Source organism: Anabrus simplex, chromosome 3, assembly GCF_040414725.1.
Source record: "Anabrus simplex isolate iqAnaSimp1 chromosome 3, ASM4041472v1, whole genome shotgun sequence".
NCBI classification, from domain to species: domain Eukaryota; kingdom Metazoa; phylum Arthropoda; class Insecta; order Orthoptera; family Tettigoniidae; genus Anabrus; species Anabrus simplex.
Window position 1 is genome coordinate 264954137 of NC_090267.1, and position 27796 is coordinate 264981932.

The 27796-nt window shown below is 38.0% G+C and overlaps 1 protein-coding gene across 1 annotated transcript in view; it reads right to left on the reverse strand.

Annotated features, from left to right (window-relative positions):
- msl-3 (male-specific lethal 3) overlaps positions 1 to 27796 on the reverse strand; it is a 222170-nt gene that overhangs the window by 147733 nt on the left and 46641 nt on the right. Inside the window, exons 4-5 of the mRNA XM_067143009.2 lie at positions 15990 to 16099; positions 9502 to 9799 (exon numbers count right to left, since the gene is read on the reverse strand). Coding sequence (XP_066999110.2) covers positions 9502 to 9799; positions 15990 to 16099 — 408 coding nt within the window. The remainder of the gene's footprint in view (positions 1 to 9501; positions 9800 to 15989; positions 16100 to 27796) is intronic.

Here is a 27796-nt window from a genome sequence, read left to right on the forward strand (position 1 = left end):
ATTGACGCCCACTGGAAATATCAGGCGTCCACCCTTGGGCTTGTTATACTGGTGTTATGTAGGTGATGAAGAGTTGGGATCTTATACCACCTGAACTAGTCTCCAAGAGCTTCAAAAGGACTGGGATTTCGAATACACTAGACGAATCCAAAGATGACGCAGTGTGGCAGAGAGACGAAAAATTTGATACTGGTATTAACAGTGGCGAGGACGTCACGTCAGATACCGAAACCTGCGATAGCAACACAGAAGATTTGGAATAAATTGTGTACCGGTAAGTCCGTATTTCACAACAAAGCAATAATTTTTTGCAAGTGTAATATTTTAACTTTAATACTCAAATTAATGACAATTAACTTAATTCGTTCATTTTTATTTTCAGGTTGGAAAAATGTTCGCCAAATTGTTGCGAATAATTATGAATTTAGTTTTAGACTATTTTAATTATTTTGATGTATCAATGCCAGTATTATGTGCATCTTAAATTTGTATCAAATACAATTTAGTTATAAATAAATTTTTTGATTAATACAAATACTGGTATTATAAATTCTTTGTATAATGGTCGCACCCTACTACTTTTTTTGAAAGTTTTGGTATAAAAAGTGTGACGATTACGCCGGAAAATATGGTATTCAAGACTCTTGTTTTGCTAGTTGCTTTACGTCGCACCGACACAGAGAGGTCTTATGGCGACGATGGGACAGGAAGGGGCTAGGAGTGGGAAGGAAGCGGCCGTGGCCTTAATTAAGGTACAGCCCCAGCATTTGCCTGGTGAAAATGGGAAACCACGGAAAACCATTTTCAGGGCTGCCGACAGTGGGGTTCGAACCTACTATTCCCGAATACTGGATACTGATGTAGATGTTGATTCCCAGTTGATTTCCCGCTAACTCATTCCTATGTCTCATGTGCTAAGTCCCAACTGACGAGCCTAACTTAGCACACGAGGGCGAAACGCAGGCAACCAGGAATGAGTTAGCTGGAAAATTTGTAATGTCCAATAACGGACCATTATATTGGTATTACTGGATACTGGCCGCACTTAATATTCAAGACTCTCATTCTATTATTGTTACATTTATTTGTAGCTGGCGCCCATCATCAATTAAAGTGTTGGTATTTCTGGTTACTGTGTATGTAATTATCAGTTAATTAACAGGTATAATACAAAACAGCAGGGCATATTTAATGTGGAAACCCACGAGTAAGCAAAAAGTGACACCACATAGTGCTACGATTAAGTACGGTATTTTATTTACCGATATATTAAATGTGATAAGAGTAATAATCACAAAGTGTCACCACAACGTTGGAACTTGAATAATTCAGAACTGGATCTGAATGACAGCATACCATGGGTTGATTTTGGGAAGAATATGCACATCGAAGCCAACAGAATTACAGTATAACTGGTAAATGTAAGGAGTGTAATTTTGTGTTACATATTTGTATCTTGGGGGCATGTCAAGGGATTTGAAAGGGGAAATTAAATTGAGATCGCGTACTATTACTAGAGACCCAAAGATGGACAAGGAAGACAATAACAAGTCAGGTAATAAGGAGGATATTGTTTCCAAGGAAATCCTAGGTGATGCTGAGAATAGGGAGTTGATGACAACGATGGAAGGTTCTGAAGTAAGTCAGTAAAGTGCAGAAGTTGAGGAGCATGCTGAAACTCAAAAGGAAGTTGTGGGTGGATGAACCAGGATCTTTTTAATTTGCTGATGTCCAGAATAACCAAACTCAGCAAAAATAGTAACAGCGAAATGAAAAAATGTCAAAAACAGATCAGATGTAAGGCTTTTCAGGCGTTTGCTCTATTAACCAGCGTTTCGTCTTAGGTCTGACACTAGACTCATCAGAGTTGGATGTGTCAGACCCTACCGACTGACGCTGGGGTGTATGCAGGTGAACTTATCAGAAGCCCTTATAAGAGGCACAGTCTGATAACTGCATACGGGAGATAAATCTCCAAAATGGAGGGCTTCTGATAAGTTTACCTGCATACACCCCAGCATCAGTGGGTAGGGTCTGACACATACCACTCTGATGAGTCTAGTGTCAGACCTAAGACGAAACGCTGGTTAACAGAGCAAACGCCTAAAAAGCTTTACATCTGATCTGTTTTTGACATTTTTGACATGCTCTATTGGTGAAAAATATCTAATTCCTCCATGGGAATTTAGAATTCTCCATTCGGATTTGCTAGGCAGGCAATAATTCCATTGTGGAGATTTATCTCCCATATGCAGTTATCAGACTGTGCCTCTTACAAGGGCTTCTGAGAAGTTCACCTGCATACACACCAGGATCAATGGGTATGGTCTGACACATCCCAATCCGATGAGTCTAGTGTTAGACCTAAGACAAAACACTAATTAACCCCTTAAGCGGGGAGCTCGGTACACACTAGCTCGCTCTTAGGTGGGGAGCGATTTCCAAGATTGAAGAAAATATTTAATTACTTGATTAAAAACAATCTTAAACTAAAATGAACTATTGAAGAGCCAAAAGAGAAATATTTACTTGAATAAAATGTGTTTAATTCTTGAAAAGTTCTATTATTTTAATATTTCAATACTTTGTACAAAAACGTACTAAGTGCTTTCATAATATGATATCGAGATTGCTTCTTCCTAACAGCAAAGCTCTGGTTTTTGTTTATACAGTAACTTTCACCTAAATATTTTAGGCAGTTTACTATCAATCTCTGCCTGGAAATAAATGTTTCTGTATATGTAAATTGTAGTTTTACAAAGTTTACATATACTTTAAAAATGTGCACGGAATAAATTATAATACTCACGAAATTTTCTGTTATGTTGGTTAGCGCTTTCGAGGGATCAAGTTTATATAATACAGTCTTCACAGTGTTATGTCTTTTACAGCTGTTCATTATGATACACACGGAAGCAGATCATGTTATATAACCTGTCTTGCCTTCGCATAATTTATATAATTCCATTCCGAAACGCGATCGTTTTCTTGTTATGTAAACTTTCCACCCTAGCCACCCTTTCTATAGCAAGAGGTTCTCATCAATCGACATTTTGCCATCAGGGTTATAAGCTTCCGATAATTTTGTTAACAGGTGGTCAAATACTGGATTTATCTCGTATATTTTTGGAGGAAGTTTTGCATTATTCACCTCATTGTCAGATATATGTATAAAGCCGTGGAGGAAAATCTAATAATAATAATAATAATAATAATAATAATAATAATAATAATAATAATAATAATAATGTTATTGGCTTCACGTCCCACTAACTATTTTTACGGTTTTCGGAGACACTGAGGTGCCGGAATTTAGTCCCGCAGGAGTTCTTTTGCATGCCAGTAAATCTGCTTACAAGAGGCCGACGTATTTGAGCACGTTCAAATACCACCGGTCTGAGCCAGAATTGAACCTGCCAAGTTGGGGTCAGAAGGCCAGTCAGGCCACTCAATCTGGCAAGAAAAACATCTCTTCTGTGTCATCAGCTCATAGAAAAAAGGCGTAGTGAACAAGCGACTGCAAGAAATAGTGTCCTAATTTAGGTTTCTGTACAATCCCCTGAGGCAACAGTATGGCCATAAGAAGCTTTATTTCGTCCTTATTTGTTCGGACACGGTCTTCATCTCGATTCCTTCCTATCGTCTTACTAAACTGGGTTTTATCTCCGATTTCCTGCTCGGCATCTTTTGTCTGTTCAGCTATGTTCTGGCATATCTCGTCATAAAAAAGTAATTAAAATATTACGCTCAGTTTTGTTTTCCCTAAAAACACTCTCTTTACATCACGATGGAAATTTGGATCAAAGCAGGAATTTCTTTGTCCATTTTCAGTATAAGTTGACCAAGAACTTGCAATGGTTGGATTGTAATCAGTATTATCCTCACAACTGTCAATGTCATGATCACTACTTGAACTGGAATCGAGCATGTGTTCTCTCTTTTGCGACTGCTGAACATTCGCACCAGCTACGCCCAAACCCTGTATATTCGAGCCTGCAGTACTTATTCCAGGTAATTTCCTGTCACGAATTCCCCTTCGGCAGAACTTACTTCACTATTATTACAATTCTCCCCACTAAATTCCAACATTTCCTTTATCATGACACCTAAATCATCTTCCTCTAACAGTGGGAGCCGGTAATTCGTTATAGATATTTTAGCGGAAAAAATGTAAGAAAAAGGATCGAATAGAACCCTGGTCTCAGCAGTCTGGACGGAAATCATAAAATATTACGGATGCGTACGATAATAAAATGTTGTGTAACTCGCGATAAACACCCACTCCAGTCGTGAAGGTAGGGGATAATAAATCAGGTCACAGTTCTAAAATGTCATCAGAGAGGTCTTTTCAGTATCATAATCACTAGAAATCCCTTCAACAGCAATATTATTACATCCAAGGGATGATTAGACGATGAGCTAAAGCTTCAGCGCGGAGCTATTAGGCCTTCGGTCGTTCTTGCCCGGACGTCAGTTGCGTTCTTTATGTTGCAACTCATGGATAACACATTGGTATTGGGAGACTATAGTTGAAAAAATTCACATCGGAGGGCAGACTCATCCGGAATACGCTGCCAAAAAGAAAATAAACCTCTGCAGGTAGGCAACTGAGAAAAAAAAAAAATTGAATCGGCGGATATATCCGCGTTCCCCACCGAGCAAGCGACTTGTAGCCGCGGATCTTGCCGCATCGCCCACCCAACGGGTTAATAGAGCAAACGCCTGAAAAGCCTTACATCTGATCTGTTTTTGACATTTTTGACATGCTCTATTGGTGAAAAATATCTAATTCCTCCATTGGAATTTAGAATTTTCCATTCGGATTTACTACGCGGGCAATAATTCCATTGTGGAGATTTATCTCCCGTATGCAGTTATCAGACTGTGCCTCTTATAAGGGCTTCTGATAAGTTCACCTGCATACATCCCAGCGTCAATGGGTAGGGTCTAACACATCCCACTCTGATGAGTCTAGTGTCAGACCTAAGACGAAATGCTGGTTAATAGAGCAAACGCCTGAAAAGCCTTACATCTGATCTATTTTTGACATGCTCTTGTAACCGTACGTATGTACGATCCCCGAGTTTTTAGGTTAGGAAATTTTCGTATATAGTTTGTAAGGTTAAAATCATGTAATTTTGTTTATTTATAATGTATAAACGTAATATTATAAGAAGAATGTATAGTTAGGGAATATTGCATATGTTCATCATTATATTTTGTATAAATTTCCGTTTGGGTAAGAGTCTGTAAATATGGCCTAGCCGTAAGGATTGTGCAACTGGGAAAACTGCGACTATATCGGGAAGGACCGTTGAAGTCAGTTGGATGTGTTGCAACGGGTGGCTTGAAAACACGGGGTACGGCAGGTTGTATCGGTTGAAGAATTGGAGTGAATCAATGTGGACATACATGAGTGGACGATCTATGTCACATCATATACTCGATAGCCAATGCGAGGGCTTTGTTTTGAGCGAGGTTTGTGTTGACAGAGTGACGCGGGAAGAAGTGCCGGTGTGAGCGTTGCTACCACTAAACTTTTCAGGACGCGATTACCACGTGTAGCAAGCACATATAAGTGGGTATGTGTGTGCGGCGAGTCATTCTGATTCTGATTCTCATTGTGTTTCTGACTCTGATGCTGATACTGTGTGTTTCTCATTTGTACTGGTCTGCGGGAGCGACGTATTTGCGCAGTTTGCTATACGATCTGCTATTGTACGTGAGTATCTGTTACGGAGCGATCATGGTATAATCTCAACAACTTACCGGCTTTGCAGTGGACTTTCTGTAAAAGAAAGTGTTTGTTTGGAACTTGTCTCCCGAGTATGCAGCTTCAGTTGATGAAGAATTTTGCTATTTGCTTGCCTCTGGAGATGTAACACTTTCTGTCCAGCCAGCAATTGGAAAGAATTCAAGACGTCGACGAAGAAGTGTAAATAAGGTTAGGGATGCTCGTCTTAAGAAGGTTGCATCCATATGTAGAGAAATAGTCGTCGTACTTTTCTCTACCAGATTAGAATTCACGGTAACAGTGGAGTGCGAAGGGGCTCTTACCTGGAGGTATGTTAAAAGTATAATGATGTTTTATGTTTATTGAAGATCTTAATGATGTGTAATTTGCCTTTGTAAGACGGCAAACGAGTAAATCTCGGGAAGAGATGATTTTGTTGGGTGGTATTGTGTATATTAGCTCTATGTAAACGGCCAGCACTAAGTGGGTTGCATTAGTGTTGATTTTGTTGGTGTTTGTCACATATTAGTTATTATTTGATGTTCTATGTTTATTGAAGATTTTAATGATGTGTAATTTGCCTTTGTAAGACGGCAAACGAGTAAATCTCGGGAAGAGATGATTTTGTTGGGTGGTATTGTGTATATTAGCTCTATGTAAACAGCAAGCACTAAGTGGGTTGCATAAGTGTTTATTTTTTGGTGTTTGTCACATATTAGTTCTTATTCTGGGAGTAAAGTCATAGAATCAAACTTTAAGTGAGTCTTTTGTCAGTGGAGTAAGGCTGAACCTGGTATGTTACCCAAATTTAATTTCAGGGGTTATATAGCAAACAGGTAAGGTTACAAAGCAAGTCTGGAGCCTCGTCAGCCTGATGACCGTCGCCTTGAGAGAGAGAGTGGCTCGTTGCTCTACACAATTAAATATTCCTGCAATTGTTTTGCAGGTGGCGCCCATTATCCTTGTTATTTTCACTTAGTTGAGTCAACGTTTATCTGTTCAGTATTTCAATAGCTTGCAGTAGTTGCACTCTATTGGTGAAAAATATTTAATTCCTCCATGGGAATTTAGAATTTTCCAGCAAAATGGAAGCAATGATTGGTAGTAGTAACGAAAATTGTAATAAACAGATTAACTCTGTAAGTAGCAAAATGGAAGAAATGACTGGTAGTAATAACAAAAATTTTAACGCGATCAATAATAAAATACATGGGTTAAGTGAATCACTGAATATTAAAATAGATACTAAGATATTAGAGGTAACTGATCAAATATGTAAGTTAGATAAAGTGTATGTTGAAATCAGAGCTGAAATGGAGTTGAATAGGAGCAATTTTCATACTTAGATCGAGGAAGTCAAGGGAACATGCATAAAGAATAGTAACAACATCGTATAGATAAATAATAAGATTTTTAGTATTCGGGAAGATATTCATGAGATGGTAGAGAAAAGATCAGCCAAGATCCACAATACAGTTGTGTAAGATACGAGAGAATGTGTCAGTACAGTAGATCAGGTTGAAAGAAAACCTGGGGAGGTCAAGAACTACAGAACGAACAGGAAACTTTGTCATAGAAGGTGACAGAGAAACAAGAAAAATTACAAGAAGAATTGAGAATAATAAAAGAGAATTCTGAGAAAGTAGCAGAAGAAAAAGTTTTGAATTGTGAGAGGGTACTACAGCAAGAATTACGAGGTCAGACTGCAAGAGAAGTGATAGTAACGAGTGATAAATAACGTCTCTGCAATGCGGCAGCCATACTTAAGCATTGTTTAACCGCAGACATTGTCTAAACACAGTTTCTGCAATCGGCCTTTAGTATTTCTGGTTACTATACATGTAATTAATCAGTTAATTACAAGGTAAATGTCCTACAGCAGGGCATATTTAATGTGGAAACCCGAAAGCAAGTACAAAGCGACACCACATAGTGTGATGATTATTTTATTTATATTAAATGTGATAAGAGTAATAATCACAGGATAACCCAAAGAACATCAAAATTGGAAGATCCAAGGGCAATGTAAGTTTAAACTGCCTGGGATTCGCTGATGACTTTCCTCTCCAGTCCAACACCAATCAGGAAGTCTGACAAAAAGTTAAATCACTACAGGAAATAGTGCAGAAGATCAGCCTCAGAATAATCTTCGAGAAGACAGAAATCACGTTAACTGATCCACCATTCGCAAATAAAATCATAGATTAACAAGAAATCAAAATCATTAATAAATTTAATTATTTAGGAGAAATAATAACATATAATATCAATGAAAAGCATACATGGCATACAACAATAAATAATATATTCAAAATACTGTACTCACAATAGCCACAAAATTAAAATACTATAAAACAGTTACACCATCCGAAAAAGCATATGCAAGTCAAACCAATGTCAAAACAACTAACATTGCAGAAATAGAGAGATTACTGAAGATTAAAGGAGTACTGTAATCGAAGTGTGCATGAATAAAAACTATGAAGTAAATGGACACTAGGGAGTAGCTTCTAATGAAAGTCTACAAACGAAATGGAACTAGTAATAAGAAAAGGCAGGAAGCAATGCGTCTCATCCACTCAGACACCAAAAAACAGTATCAATCACGAGAATTACTGAAGAATTACGGAAATGTACAAGGATTACAGAAGTCAAGGAGATGTGAAGGAATTACAATAGAAGATTTACAAAACAAAACAGACAACATCAAGAAACTCACAGACAGACAAAACAGATTACAAACCAAGATTAAGAGACGGACAATGACACAGGTGATTTCAGGTGAAGAAAAAAAGTTAAAATCTGAGAGAATGAAGTTTTGGGCTGAAAGAAAACTGAAAAACCCTATTTAATAAATTGCCTAATGTGGTCCAATGAAGGCCGTAAAATGTAAATTAAATAAATAAATAAATGTAAATGTTACTGGTTTTACATTCCACTAATTATGTTTAGGCGTATGGCTTTCAGAGACCCCAGTGGGCTGAAATTCTGTTCTGTAGAAGCTTTTTTTTTTTTTTTTTTTTTTTACATAAAGTAAATTTTTCAACACAAGGCACCTTCAAACACCATCAAACTGGCCCGGTATCAAACTTGCCAACTTGGGCTCAGAAAGCCAGTAGTCTAGCATCTGAGCTACTCAGCACATTAGCGACTAAATACATCTTCATTATAGACTATTATACCTTTCAGTGTCAATGTTCAACCTTCAAGCTTCTGTGAATTTATAAATGCCACTACAATCCAATATTTGGAACTAGCTCCGTGGCCTCGTTTAGTTCTGTACCTCTTATCTTCAAATCATTAAAAAGTGAGTCTAACCACTGTCATGTTGGTCTAAACAGAAACATTACTGAGATGTAAGAAGAACAGCATGAAAAGCAAGGTGCTCCAACTAAGTGCCACCAAGAAAGATTCTGAAGAGTTGAAAGAAGTCTTCGTGAAACTTTTTTGCTCCCAGAATAGTACCAATTCCGTTGGCCCAGAACTCTGTTTTGTTCCTTGTAATACTGTAACATCTCAGATCAACATAAAAAATACCTTTTATATGCTTCACATGACTTTCAATACATACATTTCAAATTACCTCATTACCGCTAGTATCTTAGTGAAAAACAAACCAATTGCAAGCAACATACCTACCCCAACACTAAATTATCTAAAATGAAAATGTTTTCGAGTCACGTAATAATCTTTGGGAAGCATAAAATGCAAATGCAAAGAAACTACCAATTACCCCTTTTAAAATGTTTTATACTTAAATATCTTACCTTATTTTTCTTTGTGATCAACTCATGGTCTTGTTCTAGCAGTCTTTTCAGCGTATCACTAAGTTCGAGAGGGACTCTCTCTTCATCTTCCACAGACGACTCCCCCGAAGAGGTCAGTTCCTCCTCCTCTTCCTCCTCACTATCGTCCTCTCCTTCACGCTGGCTCTGACTACCCGAACTACCATCTTCAGAAGATACGCCTCGGCGACGTACCTTCTTCTGCTCCAGGCTATCGTTAATTTTCTCAGACAGCTTGCGGTGGCGCTTTTTGCGCTCCCGCCTGTATAAGTATGCACCCCTGAACCAATGCGATTTCCTCTATTAGTTGTTAAAAAACAGAAGGTACATAACACAACAATTACATTCTGAGTTTATGGCTATTAAAAACTAATTACCAAACTCAATGGAAACACCTTTCCATATCTAACAATCCTATTTCCTTTATCACTAACTAAGGGATCAAATAAAAGTTCCTAATACATAAAAATGATACTGACAACATCAAAAGTAAGGTTAAAATATTCTTTCGCTGGCTGTTACCTTTGTTTAGATAACATACTCCTCACTGTTTACTGCTCAATGAAGTATCATATTGGGCTATTATTATGATGGGTTGTCATTTACACAAGTATTTTACACCTACTATATTTCCAAATTTTACTTAGGCTGTTCATAAAATGGAAACAAGACGCTCTTTGCAGCGTCCCTAACCCAGAGAACAGAAGCTGTATAATGACTTTCACTGTCATTTCTCTGCTGAGGTACGTCAACACCCCATGTACAGACAGAAACATTAAACTGGGAAAAATTTGGAACATAGGACCCAGGGTGTTACTCAAACATTGAACTATACTTATTTCAGACATGTTTCCATAGATGATATGCAAATGGGAAATACTGCTTGAGGACAGTAAGGCTGTAAAATGGAAGCAAATCCACTGGGAATAACTATTATACTGTCCTGTCCGTGTCAAAAAATATTATAAGACCCGTTACTGCATGCAATTAACATTGATTCACAGTTAAAACCTTTCAAATGCCACCAGAAAAAAGAAAGAAAAAAAAAAAAAAAAAAAAACCTATTTCCAAAATGTATCCGAGGCGCATTTACAGTATTCAAATAATGCACTTGGATAACTCGCTGATAAACATAACCTCACACGAAAAAATATAAAGATTCAAAGATGAGGACAAATTATGCCGGCTCCCCTGTGCAAGTATCTTATTTTTTTGGATTACTATACTGTTTGCATGTTTAGATGCCTTGTACTTGCACGAGGGGAGGAAGTCCTTCGCTTCCGTCTTCATTGCAACACAGTATAGTTACCCTATCTCCTTTAAAACCGTCCGTTTCATCTCGGCATTAAAAAGGAAAGATGCAGTTTTATCAGCATTGACAATGCAGTTTGGTGTGTACAAAGTGATTATAATTATGAGCCACGCTTTTTTGCCAATTGTCAGCAACACCAGTGTTCAAGGATTCTGTTTCTCCGCACACTGCCTACTACGTGATATTGTGGTGATCCTTAAACCACTGAATACTTGTTGTTGATGCTTGTTGTTTAAAGGGGCCTAACATCTAGGTCATCGGCCCAACTGCTGAATAATAACGAATTTTGATTTCTCTCAAACTTAGCACCTATGAAACACACTGTAGACACACTGAAGCGAGCAAAGGTGCGGAAAGCTACCCCTACACATTCCGGAAGAAGCGTTCTATTGTGACGCCGAGAAAATTCTAATTTAAATTACCCTGTAAAAACATTTTTTTAATGTAAGGGCAGTTTTGAATTAAAGGTCTGAATTGTTTTCAGTTTAAATATGACATATGGGTGCAGTTTTCTTCCATCTGCAGTTACACAAAGTATAACTGTACACCCAACATCAAAAACTATACGAAACAAGAGCGTGTTGCCAACCTTGACGCAAATAAAACCCGCACCCCAATTTTGTGCTTCAATTTTTTTAAGAAAGTATGCGGGGATTATTCCCGTAAATACAGCACCTCTAACTTGTGAGCTGCTGTTGGTGATTGTGTTTATCGTAATACACATGTTCACTTTCATAACAGATCACACTACAAACCACCACACATACATGCATGCAATACATACATCCCTCCACATAGGGTTGTGCCAGGAAAGGCATTCAGCTGTAAAACTGGGCTAAAGCCATACAAAGCCAGATACAGTAGAACCTCGATAATTCGAAATCGGTTAATTCAAAATCCCGCCTAATTCGAAGAAGCTCTCGTTCCCGGAAACATGACATACAGTTTTGCATGTTATTTAAATTGTTTAATCCAAATAATACGGATAATTCGTAATTCGAAGTACAATGTCGGCCCCATTACTGAAATTCAAACTTTTAATTCGAAACTGCCTTTACATTTTAAAACAATAGTATGTTACAGAGTAATTTCAATTGAAATAATAACATTAAGTTATTTATTAGACCACCTAATCAATACAAAATCGTCTTGGATGATTTACATAAATTTGTTAGCTAATAGTGGGACATGTTTCGCCTTCTCTGAAGGCATCATCAGCCATAGTCTTAACCTTAAATTAAAAATAAGCGTCTAAATAACATGTAGTAATGAAATGAATTTTAAAAATCTTGAAGAGATTTGAAGTAAAATAACATTAAAAATAACAATGATGGTTTGAAAATACAATGTGATGAGATACAATAGTGGAAGTATTAACAAAATTAACATTAGAAGGCTGCTAAAATAAGTACAATGGATAAAACAACAGATTGTTATACAACAAGTAGTAAGATTACATAAAAGTAAAGTTGATATTCATGGCGGTTATAATTAGACGATGGCGAAAAATCTTATATAATCAAAGTAAAGAGGAGAGAATAAAAGTCAAAGTTAGTTGAGAGATCCAAAGTTCATCATGATCTTGAAGATAAAAGACGAAAGTCAGATGCATATGGTGAAGTTGTAGAATACGTTGAGGATATGAAGTTGGTGAATAGAAGTTGAAGAACAGTTTCAAATAGGATCACTATGGACCATCTCAAAATTTGAAGTGATGTTCAAATGTTGTAAATTGTGAGTTTGTAGATATTCTAGTTGAAAAAGCATATAAAAGTGGAATCTGTAAATGGAAGCAAGAAACGTAGAGATAATTGTGTGAAAAGATATTTGAAAAATATTGAAGTAGAATAGTATGCACTTACCATTTGACGGTGACAAAGATAGCTTGTAATATTATGAGTTAGAAGAATTTGCAACCGTAGACTTCTTGCTACGTGTGTTATAACTGAAGTTTTGTGCTGGAGGGGGATCTGTTTGCGTTGACGTAACTATTGGAGGGGGGCTGCTATTGGTGGGAGGGAAGGAAGAGAGTGTATTACTGCGCGTGTTGTAACGGTGTAAGGCTATTGGAGGGAGCGATGTTCCGGTGGGTGTGGCTATGGGTTTATTGGTTGTATTTGAATTAGAGGTACTAGCGGCGGGGGGAAGGGAGGGGGGTATATTAGCTGTAGGGGAGGTGGGAACTCTAATTGATGTGAGGTTGAAGATTTTTAAGAATTTGTTGGTGAGGGAAGTTGATTCTCGTAATAAAATAAGAATCTGTTCATACAAGGGGCTTTTTTTATCAATAGTGTCATTTAGATTTTTATCTTTATTAAAATGTTGGTCGAGGAAAATAAATAAGTTTTCATATTCTGTCATCTAAATGACACTATTGATAAAAAAAGCCCCTTGTATGAACAGATTCTTATTTTATTACGAGAATCAACTTCCCTCACCAACAAATTTTTAAAAATCTTCAACCTCACATCAATTAGAGTTCCCACCTCCCCTACAGCTAATATACCCCCCTCCCTTCCCCCTGCCGCTAGTACCTCTAATTCAAATACAACCAATAAACCCATAGCCACACCCACCGGAACATCGCTCCCTCCAATAGCCTTACACCGTTACAACACGCGCAGTAATACACTCTCTTCCTTCCCTCCCACCAATAGCAGCCCCCCTCCAATAGTTACGTCAACGCAAACAGATCCCCCTCCAGCACAAAACTTCAGTTATAACACACGTAGCAAGAAGTCTACGGTTGCAAATTCTTCTAACTCATAATATTACAAGCTATCTTTGTCACCGTCAAATGGTAAGTGCATACTATTCTACTTCAATATTTTTCAAATATCTTTTCACACAATTATCTCTACGTTTCTTGCTTCCATTTACAGATTCCACTTTTATATGCTTTTTCAACTAGAATATCTACAAACTCACAATTTACAACATTTGAACATCACTTCAAATTTTGAGATGGTCCATAGTGATCCTATTTGAAACTGTTCTTCAACTTCTATTCACCAACTTCATATCCTCAACGTATTCTACAACTTCACCATATGCATCTGACTTTCGTCTTTTATCTTCAAGATCATGATGAACTTTGGATCTCTCGACTAACTTTGACTTTTATTCTCTCCTCTTTACTTTGATTATATAAGATTTTTCGCCATCGTCTAATTATAACCGCCATGAATATCAACTTTACTTTTATGTAATCTTACTACTTGTTGTATAACAATCTGTTGTTTTATCCATTGTACTTATTTTAGCAGCCTTCTAATGTTAATTTTGTTAATACTTCCACTATTGTATCTCATCACATTGTATTTTCAAACCATCATTGTTATTTTTAATGTTATTTTACTTCAAATCTCTTCAAGATTTTTAAAATTCATTTCATTACTACATGTTATTTAGACGCTTATTTTTAATTTAAGGTTAAGACTATGGCTGATGATGCCTTCAGAGAAGGCGAAACATGTCCCACTATTAGCTAACAAATTTATGTAAATCATCCAAGACGATTTTGTATTGATTAGGTGGTCTAATAAATAACTTAATGTTATTATTTCAATCTAATATCATCAATACGGACCAAAAATGATATTTATTACATGTAGAGTAATTTCAACTCGAAATTCATCCGCGCAATAATAGAACGCGTGTTCCGGAACGTGGAGGCGTAGCTTTCCGCACTTACACTCACTTTGGTGGGTCTACAGCGTGCTTCATGATTGCTAAGTTGAACAAAATCGGAATTCTTTAGTATTCAACCTTTTAAGGAACGCCATAATATCACACAATGGGCAGTGTGCGGAAAAAAAGAATCCGCGAACACTAGCGATGTCGACAGTTGCCGAAAAAACGTGACTCATATAATAAAATTCGTAGGCACCGAACAATATTGTCATTGCCGATGAAACTGCATTGCTTTATTTTAATGCGAGCCCAAACGGTCTTATGGTTTTAAAGGAGAAAGTGCCAGTCGGGGAATCATACAAGGGTGGGGGATGGGGGTCATTGTAGTGCGTTGCAATGCAGATGGAAGCCAGAAACTTTATTCCCTCGTCATAGGAAAGTACGATAAGCCACAATGTTTTAAGGGCATTGGGCACTTTCCATGCCAGTACAAAGCATCTAAAAATGCATACAGTACAGAAATCCAAAATATAACGCATTTGCACAGGGGAACCAGCATAATTTACCCTCGTCTTTGAATTGTTTTTTTTCCTTTCGCTGTGTGAGGTTATGTTTGTCAGTGATTTATCCAAGTGCATTATTTGAACATTGTAAATGCACCTTGTTGGATACATTTCGGAAGTAGTTTTTTCCATGGCATTTGAAAGGTTGAAACTGTGAATCGAGGTGATTGCATTTATTAATGGGTCTTAGAATACTTTGTGATGCGGCAAGTGTTTACATTTCTGAAGTACGAGAGAAGTGCCATGGCGGGAAATCGTACAAGGATAGAGCCATAGGAAAGTTCGATTTTAAGGGCATCGGGTACTTTCTGTGTAAACACAAGGCATCTAAAATGCATACAGTATAGTAATCCAATGAATAAAGCACTTGCACATGGGAGCCAGCATAGATTTCTCCTCGTCTTTGAATCGTGCTTTTTTCTCTTTCTTTCTTTTGTTGCGTGAGGTTATGTCTGCCGGCGAGATATCCACATGCATTATTTGAATGCTGTAAATGCACCTTCTTGGATACATTTTAGAAATAGTTCTTTTTTCATGGCGTTGAAAGGTATAAACTGTGAATCAAGGTTAACTGCATGCAGTAACGGGTCTTAGAATATTTCGTAACGTGGCAAGGGTTGGTACTTCTGAATAGCAAATTGGCAGTTAATTCAAAATCACGTAACTCGAAGTCCGATTTTTGAGTCCCAACGACTTTGAATTAACAAGGTTTTACTGTAACTGGGAAGGAGAAGAAGAAGAAGAAGAAGAAGAAGAAGAAGAATGATATGATTAGCAAGGTTTAACCAAGAACAGTTCTATTAGTTCTAGCCACATGTTGTGGAACTATACATTTTACCTTTGCATATACTTAAATATAGCCATCAAGTGACACACAAAAAAAGGAGGATTACTTCGGAATATATCCCATCAAGTCAAAAAGTAAGCACATACACTAGGAATGAGAAAAATTCTTTACTTACAACTGTAATTGCGCTTTTTGAGCCAGATCTCTTTGTAATTGTCTATTCTCGTCAGTATCTTTCAGAACATAATCTTCACTCACACAACGATCCCAAGATGAATTCCAGCCCTGAAATGTACAGGACTATTTTACATGGCCTAACAGTGGTAACAGGAAACTATGACAGACAGTGCAAAACACATTCACAACTTAACATCTTGAACAGAAAATGAGAATTCCAAAGCTACCTCAATTTAAATGCAGTAGCGCAGCATTAATGATTTAAAGCAAACATTTCACAAAAATTAAGGATCTTCCTTCCAATGGTTTTTGCAAGTTACATTGAATAATCATGTAGGGTGCACATATTTGTTTATAGGAAGAGGAATTAAGAAGTGGAAGAATTTGTTAAGGGAGATGTTTGATAAAAATCCAACTTATCAAAAAACTGTTAGGGAATCTGCCACCTGCATGACAGCCTTAAATGCAGGTCACTGGTGATCGACTGGATGATAGTAACCTGAATCTGTTTTTCCTGCATTATTCCCATTTGAGAGGGCCATAGTATACAAGAGTGATGATCAAGAACCTAAGTTCATCAATATAAAATATTTAAAACTTTAAAAAACTACACTGGAAAACATCTTATTTTATACAAACTCATACAATAACACAAAGAACATATAATAAAGATATCTAATGACACAAGTAATTAAGAAAACATTCTCTATGATTTGTTTTTCACTTGTTGAATATATATTTTATTAAATTAGAGAACAAAATAAATTCTTACGATATTTGTTTCTCTAGGTTTTCTACTTCAATTCTAGCTCACTTTGCTTGATTCCTAACTCATATTCTTTCTTCAACAGATAGAGTTTGAGCCAATACCCACACCAATATCTCGGTAGAGGGGACAAGGGAGAAATAATACAGGAAACACGAGGAAACGAGTACACTAAATATCACGAGGTCCAGCGATCGTGATAGGGAAAGGCCACATCATACAAGCCTCGAACTGGAGATCAGTCCCTTAATAATAGTAATGATACCAAAGGACTAATGCTACTATGAACCAAATGCAAATTAGTACACACATCTCAAGTTTATTGAGGAGTAAATTGAGGATAAATTAATAAATGAAACATGCCAAGAAAGACATTGAAAGGAGAATCTTAAAAGACAACACATAATGAGCATAATCATCCAAATTCGACAGCGCTGGACCAACCCTGAAGAATGAGGATGTTGTTTCGCAAGATCATCCATTTTTATCACCAAGGAAAGATACAAGTTCATCCACTCATTACGGGCAGATGTTAAACTTCTATCATATAAATCTATTTCACAATTAAATGTTTAAAGTTTTTCTCAGCCAGGCTTCCCACCGAATTACAAACGGTAATAGAGCTCAAACTAAAACATTCAATTTCACAATACTCTATTCCTTCTCCCCCCTTCTTATATTAGTAGTAGTATTAGTATTTATTGCTGAACATAACAGGCTTCCGCCCAGTACATGTTCTTATTCACATCAGGTTCCCTTTTCTTATATATATATCTCCCAAAACACCCACATGGTCGATGTTCATTTCCTTATATTTTTCTCTTAGTTTATTATATATTTCATTAGACGACCCATCAGATGGAAACAAAAAAGCGTCAAAATAGATGAGGGGGCCGAGCAAATTACCTATAAACCTCCACGGCTGAAAGTCACGAGATTGCACACACCATAAGTCAAGTATCGCAAAGGAAAAGAAAATGGAAACGGGGAATGAGAAATAAAATGACGGCCATAGGAATCAAAATAATTCAAATGCAGGCCCGGTCAGGTACGAACACAAATGAAAGGGCAATACAGAGACATCGCATGAATTAATAAGGGCAAAATATAGATGATATAGTGCGGCTTCTGTTTCATCCAATCCATACACATAACCCTCACACATGCACAACCAACCACCCGAACATAATAATAAATGTGGCGTGAGGACATTGGTCCATCAAAGGGTAATTTTGCTTACAACTGTTTCCCTTCCAAGCAGAGTCACCAAATCAGACTGCCTCGATATAAAAGACACCAGTATCCTGTAGGAACGAGATGCATCAAACACAAGGTTCATGCAATAGGCGAACTAAGACACACTAGGTGTACAAGGTCACAATTCGTACAGATACAATATTACACATTCACACACGAATGACAAACACTCATGAAATCAAAGGATAAATGTATAAAGGCACATAAATACGAAGCACTGGGACCATACATCTGATAGGCAGATAACACGACAATCACGGTTTAAATTTGCTAAAAACCTTCTGATAGGTCAGAAAAATGGTCTCGTATAGTGTGGAGTCCATCATGTTTTTCCTCATCGCGATCCCATAAAAAAAAACAAGGAGTAACCATCATTACCCAATTTCAACAGGAAGCATGGCCTGGAAATTAAAGATGGCGTAGCTCTGCCATCTAACGACAAAACTTAGAAATATTGAGCTTTGTAGAGTGACTGAATTAAGCATAAGACAGATATACAGGTTCGAGTATGAACCAGAACACGAGAAATGAATAACGTGCCATGAAAAATGGTGCATTATCCGACCTCCCCCTCATTCAAATGCATCGAATCTTGGTGATCAAACAAGTGGACACTTTTCAATGAGGGGTATATAACTTATTTCGAAAGGCGCGCGCACCTAAGATAGTCTAAAAATTCAAATATCATACCATAAAATCTACTGAAATACAAAGTTAAATGAAATTGTGTTCAATAGTCACAGAAAGACGAAATCAAACAGCTCCACAGAATGGAGGTCCATGCACTAAACAAATTAAGGGCTAATCATATTCGTCTTCATAGTAGTGTCTTTGCAATAATTTGTAGACAAGACTATCGAACATATGCAACTGGATGATAGTCCTATCATTTCTACATGATTTTCAAGAGATAATGTGAGCTTTTGCCTCAACGCCCTGCTATCTTTCCTATTACATTTGTACACTTAGCTCACATTGCAAGGTCTCCACAATTCAGTATACATTTCATACCATTCCCTGCTAAAGGAGAAAACTTATTAAGTGCAAATACAGCATTTTTTTATTTACCTTAACCATATTGAGTTAAGTTTGTTCAAGCAATTTAAGAAGTGGGAAATAAGGCTCACGTGCGCCGTTGGTGATAAACTTTAAACAGCGAGACGTGACTTTTAGACACTTGCTTGGAACCAACTTCTTCGAGTAGAGCAGTAACTGGTCCAAGAAATTGAACAATTCATTTGGGTTTAGACCATCGAGTACAAGATTTTGCGGCCGTTTGATTAGCCACAGAGCTGATGGGAAATACCCTTGTGATCACAAGGTCTCCAACTTTCAATGAATTCTTTACCCTTCCACGATTGAACTTGGCAGCAACTCAATCACTGGCTTTCTTCAGGTTTCCCAGCGCTCATTTCCACCTGGTTTTCACGTCCGCTTTTCTGGAAGGGCGGGACAGGTACCTAATATCCCACTTTAATTGTAGAGGATCGGCCACGTCTCTCCCTAAAAACAACCTAGCAGGCGTGTGCTGGTGCGATTCATGCACCGCATTATTGAAGGCTAAAATCAAAAAGGGTAAATTAGTACCCCAACATTTTTTTTATTACCACTGTGGAAAGCACATAGACAGGACTTCAAATTTTGGTGGAATCTTTCCATATGAGACCCCCAAGGATGATGAGGACTCAGAAACACATGATTGACCACCCATTCAAAGCAAATATTATGGAATTGGTGGCTGCTAAAGGTGGAGACGTTGTCAGAAACCAAAATTTTAGGTGGTCCATACACCCCAAATATATGAGATAAAATTTGAACGGCAGTGTTTGAGTTGATCAGGCGAACAGGGAATAACCACACGAATTTTGAGAAGGCATCGATCACAGAAAAAATCCCAATATGATTGAATTTTGATTTGTTAAGGGGACCGAAATAATCCACAAACAATTTTTCTCCGGGACACAAGGCTACATCAGCAGAATGAGAGCTGACTTGCAAATTCTGGGCAGGTTTGGAATGCTGGCAAATGTCACAGCTTTTGACATACTCCAAAACCAGTGGCGGCCGGTCAGTACGTGCTACCGGGCTCCAGCACGTAGCTTGGAACTGTAAGGAATATTATTTATGTACAGTACAATTATCCTGGTGCCTTTTCGTTGTTTTGAGTACGATATGAATTTGTGTTTTGTGAAAATCAGGACGAGATCTGTCGAACACCTAGCGCCGTTCTCCCGGGGAACAAGGCTCGTGCTTATGTGAATTGAGCCCTTGCCTGTAGCCTGAAGGAAGCAATACGCAGGCGCAGCCAAGCTTGCAACACTCCCCCTAGCCAGCGGAGTATACCGTAAACCGGGATCAACTTTCACGGATCCCGTTTATAGTTACTTCCTCTCCCGCAAGGGGGTAGAATTACTCGATGTCTCCTGCTACCCGGAGCGCAGCGAGGGATCCAGTCGGCCGTGCTTATGTTGAACGTCGTAAGCGAATCTGCCACTAGAGAGTAGCATCGTCTGGGTTCGAAAGTAAAGCGTAAGTGGAGGCAATCTATCTCACACATGCTTATTAAAATATCCATCTTCCTTTTGTGTCAAAAATAAGGAATTCATAGGTGAGTCAAAGAATGTTCGACTCGCCAGATGCAGATCTTTTGATTTGACACCCGTAGGCGACCTGCGAGTCGTGATGAGGATGAAAATGATGATGACGACAACATGTACACCCAATGATGGTTAAAAATCCAGACCTTGCCGGGAATCGAACCCGGGATCCCTGTGACCAAAAAGGCCAGCGCGCTAACCATTTAGCCATGGAGCCGGACATTTACTCTGGTAATCTAATAGGGGAGGTCTCAATGAATCAGTTGGCAGCTCTTTCAGTTGCTTTGTGCAGTTTTTAATCTCGCGGTTATATTACTGGTGCGTGTTTTTCCTATCATTGTGTTAGTGCTAAAGTTTATACGAAGATTTATCAAATTATTTATCCACTGCAGTGTATATAAAGTGAAATTAAATTAGTGTTCTTAGTGGGGATCTATATTCCCACGATTCTATTTGCACTGATGTAAGTAGCGCCATTAGGTTAGTAAAAACAATATTTCTTCAATGAATTATTTATCTGGTAGACAGTTGTCGAAGAATTCATCTGCTTCCAAATTAATGTTGTTTTTGTTTGTTCTGAGTAATAAATTGCGAGAAAAGTTGTATTATTATTATTATTATTACTACTATTTCTATTATGATTATTAGTAGTAGTAGTATTATTATTACCAGGTTTGAAGTATGCGTTGTTCATCATGGCAATATGCAGATTTAAAACAGCGTATTTAGCTTGTTTTTTGTAGCACGTAGGACGATTTTTTCACGAGCCGCCACTGTCCAAAACATCTTTTTTGAGACCAGGCCAGTAATAGTCACGCGATATGCGATGCAGAGTTTTGTACTGTCCAAGATGGGCTCCTCCCACCGAGCTCGATAGCTGCAGTCATTTAAGTGCGGCCAGTATCCAGTATTCGGGAGATAGTAGGTTCGAACCCCACTGTCGGCAGCCCTGAAAATGGTTTTCCGTGGTTTCCCATTTTCACACCAGGCAAATGCTGGGGCTGTATCTTAATAAAGGCCACTGCCGCTTCCTTCCCACTTCTAGCCCCTTCCTGTCCCATCGTCGCCGTAAGACCTATCTGTGTCGGTGCGACGTAAAACAACTAGAAAAAAAAAAAAATGGGCTCCTAGATATGAATCATCACGATCCTTATTTTTTTGGGTACATAGATTTTATCCATGCTATGATCCTTGCTATGTTTCTGACTTCGGCGAACCAATAACCCACGCGTCGTAGAAAAAGGGATTTCAGAAGGGGACACAGCGGCGATCTCTTCCAACAGCTTTTTACACTCATCATCCTCATTTTGATGCACAGAAATGTCAGTAAAGGACCAAGGGTAGTTTTGGAGGATGGCAATATTGTTTAGGGGCGTGCACTTCTCAGAGCTGTTGACGACAGACGAATGGGCGCCATCGAACATGCGCGACAAACAGTCGGCCACCACATTATCCTTACAGTGGACGTGTACTACACTGAATTTATAGGCTGACAGCCGGAGAAGCCATCTAGCCATTCTCCCGAAACTCTTGACATTAGCGCTCATCCATGCCAGATCCTGATTATCAGTGTGAATGACGAAATGGCGATACTCTAAGTACGAATGAAATCATTCTACACCCAAGACGACAGCCAAACATTCCTTCTCGTATATGGAGTATTGCAATTCAGCTCCATGAAGAATTTCCATCGTCGTTTCTCTGATTTAGCACGGCCGAGATAGCAATATAGTTCGAGTCGCATTGCAGGACAAATTATTTTGAAAAATTGGGACTCTGAAGTACAAGAGCTTCACAAAGAGCTGGATTCAAAAGATGGAAGGCACGACTCTGATCCTCCCCCCAAATGAAGCGACAATTTTTTCTCTTCAGATTTAGAGGAGCCCAGATGAGCGAGAATTCACTAATAAAGCGGCTATAAAAAACTACCATGCCCAAGAACCTCCTCACACTGCAGACATTTTTGGGCTGAGGGAAGTCTTGAATACATTTAATTCTATCAGGATTCACGGCAATGCCGGTATCTGATATTACATGCCCCAAGAAATTTAGTCGTTTAGAACAAAGGGATACTTTGTTAGGATTGATAGTAAATCCGTGTTTGCGTAGATGACTGAGGACTTCACGGAGATGAACAAGGTGATCCTCGAAGGTCACAGAGTACACAAGATCGTTCAGGAAGTTAACCTTTTGAACTCCATTACCATTAGCGTATGCTTCCTGCTCCACTCCTAATTAATTTCAGCACTATGAACAGCTGTATGGAGGAGCATCACCACCTCTAGTTTTATTATCACTATCACTTTGTTCACATTCACTTACATTATTCACTAATAAATAATGCAAGTCAGTTGTTGGTTCATCATCGTCACTATCACTGTCCACTAACTGTTCTAAAATATCCAGTTCCGTGAGTGAGCAGAGGTCATGTTTAGACGAAGCAGAAGACATGTTTACATTCAAACAACATCTGTGAACTTGCATAGACTTTCGAGAATATCAGAGCTTAAAAAGGTTACAATTCCCGCGAACTATTGTAAATAGGAAAACGTGTTCTCTCAGAGACCGTTAGATAGCTCTGCAATACCAAAACACGGCACAGTCGTCATATGAGTGCTGAAAGTGAGAGATATTGTCATGTCGAGTGGAGCACGACATCGGAGCGCAAGTCTAATATTTTAATGTCGAACCGCACTCGACATAGGAGTGCAAAAGGTTAAAGACAAAGGAGAACTTTAGGTCACCAAGGACTAAATCAAGGACACAGCTGACTGCTTGACCCCCGATCGATATGCCCATGGGCACTTTGTTGAACTCGAAGAGTCCAAATGGGATAGCGAAAGCAGTGTACGAATGACTTTTGGGATGTAAGGGTATCTGATAGTAGGTGGAGTTAAAATCAAACACAGTAACAAATTTAGCCCCGTGGGAAGTGTTGGAAGGCGCTTTCTATGGTGGGCAACGGGAAATTATCGAAGATCACGTTCCTGTTTACCTTTGTATAATCGGCAATAAAACTATATTTACCATCCCTTTTGGGTATGAGAAACGCCGGGCTGCTAAAAGGAGACTTAGATGGGCTGATGACCTTTTTCTCTAAGAGATTATTTACACACTCATGCATAGCAAACAGTTTAGGGGGAGAACAGCTGAAAGGAGAGGACCTCACAAGAGTATCATCTATCATCCTTTAGTTCGATAAAGTAAGTGAAATCTTTTGTGCAACCTAACTCAGACGATAGCACATCAGAAAATTCTTCCAGCACACAGCTTAGCATTAGATTTTGTCATTTAAATAACAAGAGGCGTTAAGATATTTATATTCGGAGACAGAGTAACAGTTGCTCGCTGAAAAGGAGTCTCAAAGGGATAGTTTATTCCAGACTTAAATCGGAAGGTAAAGGTGTGACTTATAAAATCGATAAACAGGCCCGTGGCCAACATAAAATCAGTTCCAAAGATCACAGGAACGGACAATCCGGGCACCACCATAAACGTCCAACTCCACAAAAGTTTGTGACTTTTAATGTGTCCTATTACTCGTCCAACATGACGCATATGTCGACCGTCAGCAGAAGTCGGTTAGAACTCTTGCAACTGGGAAGCTGTTTCAGTTTCAGATCCGATACCAGCATGCAGATGAAGATTCATTTGCAGCCATCTTGATTCTTACAGTAGCACCCCAAATAGGCACAATATCCTTAAAAGCCTCTCCAACTTTGGTATAGCTAACCCAGAGAATATTCTCCCAGACTGCACATAAACAAAAGTCGTAATACACGTTTTGAACCGAACTTCCAGATAAATGTGCAAAATGCCACACAAATTTAAACTGTACTTTTGTTTGGCTGCCGTAGTACAGGCCCTTAGAGACAATACAGAAGGCTTTTTTTAAATCAAAGAGGCCTCATCTCATCACAATCTAAAGAACTGATAATTTAATTCGTGATATTTTCATAGGCCCTGAGTCACGTTTCCCCCTTTCAATGCATTGAAACCTAGATTTGCCGACTTCAAACGAAAATTAAATTAGGGAGTGGATGGAAGCTGACTGTCATCAATTACAAACAGACCAAGAAATTGTAGCTATGGTGGAGAAAGAATCTGGAGTTGTTGAGGAACAGAGTGACGACAAAGAAGGCCACAATGAACAACTAGTGTACAGATGAACTTTATCTCCGTGTGTAAAATCCTTCTTGTAGTGCGATCTGAGAGGCCCATAGCACTTGTATGCTTACGGACCGAACGTTGAGGAGACTGCATAACGGCGTTTCACTGCATGGACGGTCTCTGGTGTTCGGATGCTACGAGGCCTAGCAGGCAGCTTTGTTTTAATACTCGAACCACTTTTTCTCAAACTATTCACCCATAACAGAATGGCATTCCTGCTTGAAACTTTCCCATGTCGACCTAACCCAAAGTATCTACGAAATAAACACAGTGTTGTGGTAACAGGGTCTGCATTTTTTCAAATAAGTCTCAATCGCGAAACCGTGATGCTCACAGCTCCGCGCCATGCTAGCGAATGACTGACTAGCCCGGACGAGGCAATGAATGTGCACTACAAGGCCACAATGCACGTGCACGCCGTGACAATAACACCTGCTTAAGAGCTGTGGCCAATATGGGTACTAGTTCGCTCCAATCTACTATATGTGACATAAATGGCAAACACTACTATTTTAAACTGCATATTAAAATTGTGAATGGATTGTTGTGTTGCTGAGTTATTTAATTTTGAAATTCGTTAGCTATTTCTGCCACACCCTACATAAAATTTCAAAAATATTTTGTTTAAATATTGCAAATTCATAAACACTTAAGTTAAAAGAAATCACTCACTAATCATGTTGATGCAGTGGTGGATTAAAAGAGCTCAATATTGAAATGAAGTATGAAAACTTTTTCCAAGTTTTCCATCACAAATCTATGTTAGTTGTCTCAGAACAATGCACAATACCAGAAAAAAAAGGACTGTTCCACATCACAAGACAGTCTTGCATATTTCATCAAAGAAATGTCTTTGTCACTTAAACTTTCTATTTCACCAATGTCTTCTTGCCCCCCCAAAACTTTGGCAATCTTACACATAGTATGGAATCGATAATCTTTTCCAAACACAATTTTAAATTTCTGTTTAATAGCTTCTAATTTAAGACCTGTAAGTGAATTAATTTTTTCCTCAGTGTCATGCACTTCATTAATTGTGTCAGTTAACGAGTTGGTTGATGTTTATTTTTCTTATTCAGGAAGACAAAAACTCAAATTTTCAGATATACAATATAATTCAATTTTTAATGTACTGTCTTTAAGTAAAAACTGAAAAATGTTGACTGCTGAATCATCATCCTTATTTAGTTCATCTATCACTGATTTAAAAATTTTCAAGATTGTGTGCATAATACACAACTGCTTCTAACCACGTCCCCCAACGAGTAACAATGGGTCTAGGTGGAAGTGCAAGATCTGGATATTTTGCTCTGAACAAATTAATTCTTGCAGGCGCTTTCAGAAAAACTTTTTTCCAAATGAAATTACTTTGTCAACTGTAGGATACAAAAACAATGGTATGAGAATAAACGGGATTAAAAGTCAGGTTGTGAATTTCACAAAGAGGAAAAGTCCTCTCAGTTTTAATTACTGCATTGATGGGGTGAAAGTTCCCTTTGGGGATCATTGTAAGTACCTAGCTCTCAATATCAGGAAAAAACTTCATTGTGGTAATCACATAAATATGATTGTAGATAAAGTGTACATATCTCTGAAAATGGAGTATGGTTCCAGTGTATATGTGACCCTCACCAGGATTACTTGATTCAAGAACTGGAAAAAATCCAAAGAAAAGCAGCTCAATTTGTTCTGGGTGATTTCCGACAAGTTTGGGCTGGGAAGACTTGGGAAAAAGGAGACGAGCTGCTTGACTAAGTGGTATGTTGCAGGTTATAAATATTTTTTGTCCGTATTGAAGATCTACTTGTGATACAATAAGCTAATGAGGACTTACATCTTTATTATGTTGTTAATATTAACAATAATGAATAATTGCACTCTGCACATGCAAGCTTATAGATTCCAAGCCTATAGATTTAATAAAGATGCAAGTCCTCATTAGCTTATTATGTATTGAATAGGTGGTATTTAATAAAATTATAAGAATTTGTATCACAAGTAGCCTAGATCTTCAATACGGACAAAAAATGAAATTTATAACCTGCAATGTAATGGCCAACCAGGCTAATAATAAGACTGGGATAAGATTCATTAACCTTAAGGTTAAGATTAGTAAGGTCGCGAAGGACATAGGGTTTTTAAAAGAATGTTTAAATCCAAACTAGTACCAAAGTTTCTTAAATCTGTGCAAAGATGAAACTTATCTATACCAAGTTTAGTAGACACTCAAAACAAAGTAAATGAAATCCGGCTAAAAAATGAGATAAAAACGCATTATAGAAAAAAGTCGTTTTTAAACTTACAACTTTACTGTACACACTTAGAAATTTCTGAGCTTTTAATCCCATTAGAATGGCAATCAATACAACATTTCACTAATGAGAAGCTTGTTGATATATTAGAAAAGAAACAAAAAAAATTAGAAAACAAAATATCACATTTAAGAGAGAACAAAACAAAATCCAATGAATGTAATATAAGAGTAAAACAGACTTTTAAATTTTTTTATTTTGCTATTTGCTTTACGTCACACCGACACAGATATGTCTTATAGCGATGATGAGATGGGAAAGGCCTAGGAATTGGAAGGAAGCAGCCGTGGCCTTAAGGTACAGCCCCGGCATTTGCCTGGTGTGAAAATGGGAAACCACGGAAAACCATCTTCAGGGCTGCCGACAGTGGGGCTCGAACCCCCTATCTCCCGATCACTGGATACTGGCCGCATTTAAGCGACTGCAGCTATCGAGCTCGGTGTTACACAGACTAATTCAGACCTTAAAAATATTCCAACCACTGTAAATTTGTCGGATATTGTCTTTACGGATGGTGAAATGAGCCTACTGAATAAAGGAAAAAAATTTAATTGGCCTAACCATCGTCAAATAGAAAACGTAATAACCACTATAGCTGAAGTTGAATCTAACATAGAGAAATTGCCTTTAGAATCGCAAAATGACACAAGATTCGAGGTTAAAAAGAGACTTCCAACTTTAGTAAAAGAGAGGAATATTAACT